Source organism: Elephantulus edwardii, unplaced genomic scaffold (genome assembly GCF_000299155.1).
Source record: "Elephantulus edwardii isolate Elephantulus edwardi_28Jun2011 unplaced genomic scaffold, EleEdw1.0 scaffold00117, whole genome shotgun sequence".
In the NCBI taxonomy this organism is placed as follows: domain Eukaryota; kingdom Metazoa; phylum Chordata; class Mammalia; order Macroscelidea; family Macroscelididae; genus Elephantulus; species Elephantulus edwardii.
The window spans coordinates 3,545,514-3,557,057 of record NW_006399867.1 but is presented as its reverse complement, the minus strand read 5'-3'; the positions used below and the strand labels follow the sequence as shown (position 1 = coordinate 3,557,057).

The following is an 11,544-nucleotide window of genomic DNA, read 5'->3' as shown; positions in this document are numbered from 1 at the left end:
CGGAGCAGCTGGTGGCCTCAAACCGTGTGCCTTCAGGATTGCAGCACAACTTCTTGCCACTAGGCCACCAGAGCTGCCAGAAGCCATCCTTATTTGCTAATTCAACCATCTGTGTAATTTCTGAGTTTCGTTTCTGTTTTGATTTTCCTCCTGGTAATGGATTGTGTTTTCTTGCTTCTTTATTTGCTTGGTGATTTTTGATGGGACTGGACATTTTGGATTTCACATGCTGATGGCCTGGATTATTCTTCCATTAAATGCTGTTTAGGTTTGTTCTAGGATATAAGTAAATTACTTGGAATCAGTTTGACTCTTTCAAGGCTGTGAGGCTTTGTAAGGAAAGGTCCAGAGCAACATGTGACTAACTTGCTAGTGAGAGAATATTCTTTTGAGGATTCTCTGTGTGTTAGGAGATCTCCCCATTTCAACTCTTTCCCACTCCTTGGATTCTTTGACTAAGCCAAGACAACCAGCCAAAAGGAAAAACGAATACTTTTCCCTTACACCACCAAGCACAATGAAGATACATAAATGCATCTAGCTGTTTCCATTAATTTATTTAAATATTACATATTTACTATGCACCACTATAAAAAATAATTGTTCTGTGGTTCTTTCTCAGGCTCAGGTGTGGTTTTGTTCACACATGGACAGATCAGTATTCAGCCAAAGCCTTGAAGGAACCTTCCGCCAGTCTCTAGAACTCTGTCCATGCAGCTGCCACCTCTCCTATGCTCTTCTCTGCGACTTCTTTGAATTCCCAGATCTGTCTCTCTACTCAGCAAGACTTCTAGTTTCTCCTTGAGTTTCCTCCATTGTGTTGGGGCCTGGACACCCCAGGCAGTAAGCTAGAAGAGTTGTAGGATTATTTTTTTCTCTTTTTGTGAGATCTCAGCCTTGTGCTGCTTTTTGTCCAATGACTCTGTGTGTGTGTGTGTATATCTATAAAGTTTCAATTTGCATCTTCCCCCCATTGGCTTATTTATCATCTTTTTATCACATTCTGAGATTTCTTTTTCTGTTCTGATACAAGTCCCTTGCTAGATATAACAGAATCTCTGCTTTTAACCACTTTGTTTTACTGGATTGAGGGGAATTGGGTGGAGAAGGGAATTCACACAGATCATTGGAGTCACCTAGAAGAGAGATGATGGTCTATTAGATGAGGATAGGGGTGTAGATGGGACAAAATAGAGGGACTTAAAAAAAAATCTTAAGCAAACCAAACAAAGCATTTAAAAAAAAATCCCTTAGGGGATTCTGAGTTGTTTTGTCTTTCTTTTGTCTTTTGAATGTTCTTAAGTAGTTTAAAAAAAATACAAAATGGAATAATTTCTCTGCTTGTATAAAGCACAGAAAAAATGTCCCTGGGATTGAAGATACATCCCCTGTTCTTGATCCTTTTTCTGAGTCATGCTGTGGTGAGCTGGAGAGTTCCAAATTCCCAGCAGGGTAAGTTTTGTTGTGGTGTTTTGTTTATTTTTTGGTGTTTTTTTTTCTTCCCAGTTTAAGGTTACTTTTATTAGTATTATTGATGTAGTATTTTATTATTTTTGATTGTGGTTTTAATGAACGTTTACAGAAAGAGTGGGTTTACATTCATTCATTGAGCAGAGTAAGTTTAAGTACAGAATCCTCTTACTTGGTTCTTATAAATTATAGAATAAAGTATACTTGGTATAGAAAGATTAAACTCCTTGATTCTTTATTTTGTGGAGTGCGTGTGTGTGATAAATTTTTAGAGTTATTCTTAAAAGAGATTTTGAGGTGAGCTCTGGTGGCATAGTGGCAAGAAGCTGCACTGTAATCCCAGAGATGCATGGTTCAAATCCACCAGATGCTCTGCTGGAGAGGGAGGGACAATCTCCTCCTGTTACCAGTCAGATCTGATTTGACAGCGTGCGCACACACACACACACACACACACACACACACACACACAATAATAATAAATGAAAATAATTTTTTTTTTAAAAAGAGATTTTGAAACCATTCAAATGAGTGCATGTGGACACAGGTAGAGTTAAAGTACCACAAAACAATTTCTTTTCCTGGGCTCTTCCCCTAATTCACTTTTTGTGTTTTTGAAGGTCACCTAATTCAATTCTAGTTATATATTATAAATGGTTTTCTTACAGATTTGCATCCATTGTTGCAAAAAATGGCAGTAAGTATTCCATTTTCTTTTAATCAAAATCCTTTCTGCTGGAACGTGCCTGCTTTTGGATGTTAGAGTTGACGTTATCTCTTTGCCCTTTAGGAAGAAATAATAGAGGGAAGCTATCTGAATGGTAATGCACCGACTCACTCCCCACTTGCTGCCTCCCAGAATTTCAAATAGAATACGACTATGATCTGTCTGGAATGATTGCTTTTTAAGTTGTCTTTCATTTTATTCCCATTGCAGCGTTACTGGATCTCATACAGTTTCAAAGGTAACTCATCTGGGAGGGAAACGAAGACATAGGGTAGATTTTTTTAAAGTAAAATTTCTTAATGGAGGCTTCTTGATTGTAAAAAGCAATATACACTTATTGTAAGAAAACCCCCGACACCAAAAACCCCTGTCAGTTTCTCAAGTGTTCCAAAGCAGACACATTGTTCCAGTCATTTCTTCTTCTTGGATTCTAACACAAGAATGAAGATTTTTCAAGTCCATGCTATGTCGAGCAGGCCTGTTCTCAATGCTCTACCCCTATAAACTCATCTGATCCTCATACATATGCATGGAGCACCTCATGGTACAGAATAAGGAACTGAGATGCACGGGCAAATTGGTGTTCAAGACCACAAAGCTAAGAAGCAGTGGCTCCAGTGTCCATTCTCTTCTCTGCCATTCTGTACCCTGCATCCTGTACACGGCCTGTGTTAGCTCCTGGGGACATGAGAAGGGAGAGACAGAGGGTTGTAGGAAGACAGATACTGATGAATAAGTCAAATGTGGATTCTATGAAGGAGAAGAGATGAGGACCATGAGTCTGAATGATAAGGTTACCTCATTATGTTAAGATAAAGACCACTATAGATATTCTTTTTCCTCAAATAACTCTGATTGATAGTTTTGGGTATGTATTTTTTCTTTATTTAAATTTATTATTAATTTCAGTCAAAATTTACAGAGACTTTGGGTTTCCATTCATTCATTGTTGCACCTTTCTCCCTTCCCAACCCTCCCCCCTAGTACATTACCCTCTTGGAAACGTAAAAGACAAATTCTTTCATTGTTTTACAAACCCTTCCTCAGGTCTACTTCACCATGTAGCCTTTGCTCTAGACTCCTGTCATGACAGAAATCCCTAATCACATATCCCTTTTAAAGAGTTTTCTCCCTCATCTGTTTCAATGCAGTATACATTATTGAACCCATCTTTCTCAGTCTCCCCTCAACCCCAAGGTCAGTCCTGTTTAACAACAGTGGCACCATGTAGTATTTGTCCTTTTGTGACTGAGATACTTCACTCGGCATAATGTCCCTCAGGGTCACCCATTTTGAATAATATTGCATGAGTTCCTTGTTTTTCAATGCATCATAGTATTCCATTGTGTGAATATACCACAGCTTCTCTATCCATTCGTTTGTTGATGGGGGTATATATATATATTTTGGCATATTCTTCCAGGTTAAATTTTTCATTCATGCATTGACTTTCACCCAACAAAAATGATGTTATAAAAAGCATTAATAAATATACTTCGCTGGCAGAAGAAATACCATAATCAAGAAGATGATTTTCCCAGGGTGGGGCTTACCCATCACACTCTGGATATGCTGATCCCTGTGGTTTCCACAAATGGGGAAAACTTGACTGCATAATTTGTGGAGTGGGGGACTGTGTGTGTGCTATCCCACTTTAAAAAAAAACACCCTAATTTATGTACAGTGTGCCAGGCAGTATTCTAAGTACTTTACATGTGTGCATTAATTTAATTTTCATGATTATTTAATGTGTTTCCATATGTGGATATATTATCCATAGGGAGCTCTGGTGCTGGCTTAGTGATATGGATACCAAAGAAATGTGGTTCAAATCCACTAGCTGCTCCATGGGAGAAGGATGGACAGTCTTCCCCTGTGCAATTAACTACCTCTGAAAATCTGCTTGAGAGTCAGCTATCAGTTAACAACACTAACATCTGTATTTCATAGAAGGGGAACTGAAGCACAGAGAAATTAAGCAAATACGCCCAATGCCATACAACAAAGTAATAGAGCCACTCATGGTAGTTGTAGCATCTGCTTTTTAACTTGAGAGAGAGAGAGAGAGAGAGAGAGAGAGAGAGAGAGAGAGAAAGGGGGGGGAGAGAGAGAGAGAGAGAGGAAGAGAGAGAGAGGGATTAGGGGAATTAGACTATTTCAGACAGCTCCAAAATTGATCTTCTTCTTTGAGAGAATGGAATCCAGACAGAGTCCTAGGATTAGAGACTTCTCATCATGGTGCCAGATTCACTAATCTCCTGCTTTGAGGCACCAAGCTCCTAGCATCTCACACCTCTCTGGGGTACTCTGAGCACTCAGCTAGTACAGTTCTGCTCATAGGGAACCTCTCAGCTTCATCTTCTCCTGTTTGTCTTTGACTGAAGCTCTCACGTGTGGACAGCAGACCTGTCCCACAAAGTCCTGGACTATCTGAATTCTCGGAATGTTGCCTTCACGAAGGCCAGCCTAAAGGTGAGTACTTGAACTCCATTGGTATGTTCTCCTCTCTGTGCACAGGGTCTACACACTTAAGGACTGGGTAATTCGGAGAAGTGACTGGGGTAGGAATATACCTTACTCCCAAACTGACAGCGTCTTCTTCTGGGAAACATAGAGGGTCAGTAAAAGACAGAAAGACCCTCAAGGAGATAGACTGACACAGTGACTGCAACAGTGGACTTGGGCATGGTGGGGACAATGATGGTGCAGCATAGGGCAAGGTTCTGACTGTTGTTCACAGGATCGCTGTGAGTCACGTCTAGACATTGGTGACTCAGTGGAGAACAAGGTAGTCATGATTACCACTCCAGGAACTAGGTTAACTCCAGTGGAGAGATGTTGTTGTTGTTGTTATGTGCCATCAAGTTGCTTGCAACTCATAGTGACCCTATGTACAACAGCCCTAAACTCTGCTCTGTCCTGTGCCAATAACACTGTCTCTGACACTCCCATCCCAGTTACCCCAGTCACCGAATCAATCCACCTCATAGAGGGCCTTCCCCTCCTGCGCTGTCCCTCCACCCTCCCCAGCATGATGTCCTTCTCCAAGGACTGGTCTCTCCTCACAACATGCCCAAAGTATGTTAGACGGAGCCTCAGAATCCTTGCCTCCAAAGAGCCACCCTGTTTAACCCTTTCCAGGATGAATCTGTTTGTTTTCCTAGCAGTTCATGGTACTCTCAATACTCTTAAGTAAGTGAATATTCAGCCCATATGTGATAGAGAATAATGATTGACACTTATTATGTGACACACACTACAGTAAATACCCTACACTTTTTTCCCTATTTTTAATTTTTAACTGAGATTTTAATGAAAGATTTTTATAGAGAACTTGGATTTCCATTCATTTATTGTTGCACATTTCCCAACCTGCCCCTCTTCTTCCCATTTTATTTTTCTCTTTGAAAAGAAAAAAAATTCTTTCATTAGTATACACTTCCTGACCTCCTTCCCTCAGTCCACTTTACTATGCAGCTCTTATTCTGGACTTTTGTCACGCAAACAATACCTAATCATGTATTCCTTTTAAACAGTTCTCTCCCTCATCTGTTTCAATGCAGTGCACATTATTTGTCCCCTCTTTTGTTAGTTTTCCCCCAATCCCAGTGTCAGTCTCATTTTGTAACAGTGGCATTATGCAGTATTTGCCCTTTTGTGACAGATATATTTCACTCAGCATAATGTCCTCCAGGGTCACCCATTTTGTATAATAGTTCATGAGTTCCTTCATTTTCAAATCTGCGTAGTATTCCATTGTGTGAATATACCACAGTATCTCTATCCATTTGTTTGTTGATGGGAACTTGGGTTGTTTCTAACTCTTGCTATTGTGAACAAAGCCATAATAAACATGGGTATGCGTATGTCTGCTGGTGTGGCCCTACACTTTTCCTTTCCTCTCCTAAGAACCCTCCATGAAAGGTCATATTATAATCTCTGATTTTAAGCTCAGAATAGAGATTTTAAGCTGAGAATAGGCTCAGGGGTATAGTTGCACATTTATTGAATGAAAACACACAATATCCTGTTAAATTTAATTGTAGATAAGCAAGGGGTAATTTCTTTTTAGAGTAAATATATACCATGAACCAGTAGGAGAACAAATAGGTTTATCCTGGAGAGGGTGAAACCAGGTTGCTCCTTGGAGGCAAGGATTCTGAAGCTTCATCTGACATACTTTGGGCATGTTGCAAGGAGGAACTAGTCCTTGGAGAGAGACGTCATGCTTGGGAGGGTGGAGCAACAGTGCAAGAAAGGAAGACCCTTGATGAGATGAATTGATTCAGAGACTGGGGTAATGGGGATAGGGGTGTCAGAGATGATAAGGTTGACACAGGATAGAGCAGGTTTCAGAACTGTTGTACAAGGGTCACTATGAGTCACAAGCAACTCATAACACATAACAAAAACAACATAACCCATGCAATGTTTTAGACAGGCTTATGCTAAAAAAATGTATATCTGAAATTCAAACTTAACTGGGCATCCTGTGTTTTATCTAGCAACCCTGGTTAAGTAACCTGTCCGTATACATACAGCTAGAAATGACAAGGCAGGGATTTGTACATGGTAAGCTGGTTCTGGGAGAAATTTCTGTCTATCTACTTCCAAAAATACAGTCCATGAGAACCCTGTGGATGCCAGTAGTCTGGTCCCATTGTGTACCAGGGTGGTCGCTATGAGTTGGGGGCCAACTTGATAGCAGGAAACAAAAAGAAATCTGGTTTTAGAGACCAGGTCCTGCCAATGATACCACACTGTGCTGCCTTCCTAGAACACTTTGCTTTAAGGGAGATTTAGGAAAGGATACCCTAGGTGCTAAAGATCTCATATGGAAGAATCTGATGTCCTTTGCTTCTCATTCTGCAGAGGGCAGTACAGGGAATGTGGCTGACATTTAATTTTACTCCTGCATCTGGTAGCTAAGTGCATGAGAAGAGTTTGAGGAAGCTCCCACCTAGGGGACTGAACTTATGGGAAGATGCCAGCCTCTCTGGACTTGGATATTCAATCACCTACAGGCCCGACAGACCTTTAATGGGGAAAGCAGGCTGGGTGGCTGGTGGTGGGCTAGGACATTATTCTAGTGGACCACTGCCCAATGGCCTCTCTGATTATCACCAGGTGTGGGGAGGGGGCGGAGTTAGACTCTCAGAATTGTCAAATCTTTGCATTTTCCAAGAGGAATTGGAAATCAGGTTCTGGTGTGTAATTTCCTGACTTTTTACCTATAGGGAGCCAAAGAGCCACTCTGGCTGGAGCTGGCCAGATGAGCACGCACAGTCCCTGCTTGTAAAGGAGATTCACCGCCTGGGCTGCTGGCTGTGGTGCTGACCGTGGTGCTGATCTGGAGCTCCAGCCATCCTGTCCTGACCCATTCTCCCAATCCCACACATCCAGGCAGCTATGGAAAACCAGCTGGAGCAGCATTTACACGAGCCCCAGAAGCTGCTGGAGGACCTGAGAGGAACAGATGCACAGCAGTTCCACACGGCCATGAAATGCCTCTTAGGAGACAAGAAGGACCGCTTGGTGAGGTGGTTTTTCCTCATCCTTGGAGTTGAGAAGTCCAGGGCTGGCAATTATTAGTCAAATTGAATGAGTCTAACTCAGACATTAGCCCTCTCCTATCTCTCTTTCCATCCTCCTCCCAGAACTCCTGAGAATCTTTGAATTCTTGTTCCTCACTTTGACTCCACAATTCATTGCTGTCAAGTCAGAACTGACTCATAGCTGAATCTCCAGTGATTGAACGTGAGCTTATCCAGCAATCTCCCTTGCAACAGCTGGTGGATCCAAACCTTATGCCTCTGGGTTGGCAGCACAACTCTTTACCCACGAAGCCACTTCACTTACTTTCTCTAAAGCTCAAATGAAGAGTCTTAAAAATTTACATTCTTATGGGAGAACTGAGAACTTCAGGAATTTGGTTCCTTAAACATCCCTGAATAATGACTTCATACCAGTATGCACTGAACTCAGAGATGAAAGACTGGAGGAGCTTATGGTCTGGAGGGGAGATAGGAAACAGAAGCGGAGCAGCTTTGCTAAATGAAGTCAGCGTCATGAAAGCAAGGCCTCTGGGACTGGGGCATGAGGGCTGGGAATCTGGAAATGAGGTTTAATGTTCTTTTTTTGGTTGGAGACCAGTTAGCATGAACTAAAAGCTCTGCTGATTTAGGGGGAAGGGGTTGTGCTGCCAACCCAAAGGTATGTGGTTCAAATCCACCAAATATTATGCAAGAGAAAGATGGGCAGTCTTTTCCTGTGCAGTTTACCACCTCTGCAAACCTACTGGAGGGTCAGTTATGAGTCAGTTCTGACTCAACAGTACATAACAAGTGCTTTCCAAAAACAGGAGAGGCATCTGATCATTATTTGTTTATTAAACTCTAACAAACATGTCAAACCTGTGATTTTAATAGGGATGTAATATTTTCCAGTGAAGTGAGTTTAAGTTAAAAAGGAGTTCATGAAGAAAAAAAAATATGACATTAATAATAGTAAAGGCAGTGCAAAGACATGACTAAGGTGGAGATCATTCCAGATATATCAGGTGCTAACTACAAAGTTTTAATCCAGGGAGTAGTAAGCAAACTTTCTGTAAAAGACTAACTTCATTGCTGTCAAGTTGATTCCTACCTACAAAGCACCCCATCTGTTTCCAAAGCTGTAATCTTTGTGGAAGCAGAGTTCCATGTTTTTCTCCTGTGCAGCAGCTGTAGTTAAAACTGCCAATCTTAAGTACAACTATCTTTATTCACAGATGACATGCTCTTATTATGCAGAAAATTCTAAACAATCCACAAAAATCTGTTAGTCAAAACATGTAGAGTGACTACTTACCAGAATGAGACTGTTTTGGGGAAGTGAGGACCATGTTTGGAATTACATGAGAACAATGGTTACCACCTTGAGCCAATCCCACCTGAACTCATGCTTAGCCTGAGGTTGGAGGAGATCAGGGAAGTTTTCACCAAGGAGGTACTGCCTGAGTTGGCCAGAAAGGATGAGATGGATTTTACTTGACATAGTAAAGTGCTTGACTATAACGGAAAGGTGGGTGGCTTGAACTCACTGGGAGGTGCTGTAGAAGAAAGCTCTGGTGATTTGCTTCTGGAAGGTCATGGTCATTCAAAACCCTATGGAACACAGCTCTACTCTGACACATGGGCTTACTATTATTATTTTTTTTAAATTTTCATTATGATTGTAACAAAAGTTTACAAAAAAGTTGGGTTTTCATTTATTTCTTGTTGCACCTTTTCCTCCCTCCCTTTCTTTTCCCTTTCTCCCAGGCACTTTGCAATGTACTTCTTGTACCAGGTTGTTGACATACATTTAATGCCTAATCATATATTCTTTGCAGATAGTCCTTCCCCTCATCTGTTCCAATGCAGTGTTCATTATCTATCCACTCTTTTCCTAGGCTCCCTCTCCACGTCTATTATTCTTTTTTATAACATCAATGTTATGCAGTAATTGTCCTTTTGTGACTGAGATATTTCACTCAGCATAGTGTCTTCCACGCTCATCTACATTGTTTAAGGTCTTACAAGTTTATGATTTTTCAGTGCTCTGTAATATTCCACTGTGTGAATGTACCACAGTTTTTCTATCCATTCATTTGTTGATGAGCATGGAGTTGCTATTAGGCAGAATTGACTCATAGCAAATGGTTTTGGAATTTTGTGTTATGAGCTTCTCTAGGAGAAGGAGATGGGATGTGTGTTTCAGTTAGAGCAGAGGCCTGATGTACAGGGTGACAGTCATGATGTGTCTGGACAGTGAGAACTTACCTTGTCTGAGTGGAGCAGGTGAAGGCTTCGACTTTGTCCTGTAGTTAACAGAGTTCTAGAAGGTGTGACATGATGTTAAATCAACCTACTTGAATCAGATCAAGACCAACCTGTTGTATTAGGACCTATTCTAACTTAGTGACTTTACAGTGTTAAAAAGCTGTTCTGAACAGCTCCACTGCTTTAGAACTTCGGTGGCCTCATAGTAAAGAATTGAGCTGTCAATGTAAAGGCATGCGGTTTGAATCCACCAGTTGTTTGTTCCATGGGAGAAAGATTGTCCAGTCTTCTTCTGTGTGATTGACAGCCTCTCAAGATCACCTGAAGGGTCGGCTATGACTCAGCTGTGACTGAAGGATGTACAGCAAGAAGTTCCTGGCATGGGCAACATTATAAATATTCCCACTGCTGCAAACGGTGGGCCCTTCGAGGATTTCCAAAGTCACCAACCCCTGGTATCTCTGAAATGTTTAGGAGCTGGAGGACGTCATCATTGACTTGGGAGAGCTCCGAGAACGAGCCCTTCAGAGCCCTGGCGTGAACCGCAGCCTGTTCCTCGTCACTTTGGAGAGGTGTTTCCAGGTGCTGAACTCCCTGGAGTGTGTGCAGATCCTGGGCAGGGTGCTCAAGGGCTCCTCAGGCAGCATGCTGCAGCCGGACGTCACAGAGAGGCTCCCCCAGGACCTGCGGGAGGATGCCTTTAAGAACCTGTGAGTCTCAAGGATAAATATTGTAGAAAACCATTATTGTAGAATGAGTATAAGGATCCAAGAGGGGTGGGAGTGGCTGGAAGCAGAGGGATGACGATGTGCAGGGGGCGGGGTATTAATTATGAGGTTGTACAATTTGATGGAGAGGTGAGGGAAGCTGAAAGAGTTTGTTCTTAAAAACAGTGTGTTAGAATTTTGTTAATAAACTAGTTGTTGTTATGTGCTGTCGAGTCTCCTGTGACTCATAGCGACCCTATGTACAGCAGCCCTATTGTCAACCTGATGCTTAGTTCAGGAAGGAAGTGTTTCACACATATTAACACTCCCTCTGCAGGGGGACCCTAGCTGTCTCTTTTCTGCGGGAAACAGCTCATTTCCTGTGATCTGTCACAAGAGAAATTCCAACTTTTAATTTTGTGATTCCTTCAATTCCTGAGTAAACATATGGTTAATCATATAATATTTGGTATGAAATTTGGCTTCCCACACTTCACAGATGTGGACACTGAGGCCCAGAATTGTAACAGCATTCCTGAGGTGACTCCATGGTTCTTGACATAATTTCACCTCAGCTTAGATGTCCAGAATCTCCGGCCCAGCCTCTTCACATTCTACCTCGTCATACCTCCCCCTTTTTCTTCTTTTATGCTCCTTCTTGTAAGAATTAGCCCATTGATCCCCTGCCTAGTCCCCAGATGAGATAATTGATACATAGAGAGTTGAAATATTTTGCCCTAAAACAACTATGAGATATCATTTCACCCCAGTCAAAATAGCAAAATTTAACAGAACAGCAAGCAACAAATGCTGGCGAGGTTGTGGAGAAACTGGAACC

The 11,544-nt window shown here is 41.7% G+C and overlaps 1 protein-coding gene across 1 annotated transcript in view; it reads left to right on the top strand.

Moving 5' to 3' along the window:
* Positions 1-1,361: 1,361 nt before the first annotated feature.
* The window catches only part of OTOA (otoancorin), a 97,143-nt gene continuing 86,960 nt past the window's right edge, over positions 1,362-11,544 (top strand). Inside the window, exons 1-7 of the mRNA XM_006892693.1 lie at positions 1,362-1,452; positions 2,139-2,167; positions 2,261-2,291; positions 2,408-2,435; positions 4,582-4,669; positions 7,601-7,732; positions 10,474-10,709. Of these exons, the coding sequence (XP_006892755.1) occupies positions 1,362-1,452; positions 2,139-2,167; positions 2,261-2,291; positions 2,408-2,435; positions 4,582-4,669; positions 7,601-7,732; positions 10,474-10,709 (635 nt within the window). The remainder of the gene's footprint in view (positions 1,453-2,138; positions 2,168-2,260; positions 2,292-2,407; positions 2,436-4,581; positions 4,670-7,600; positions 7,733-10,473; positions 10,710-11,544) is intronic.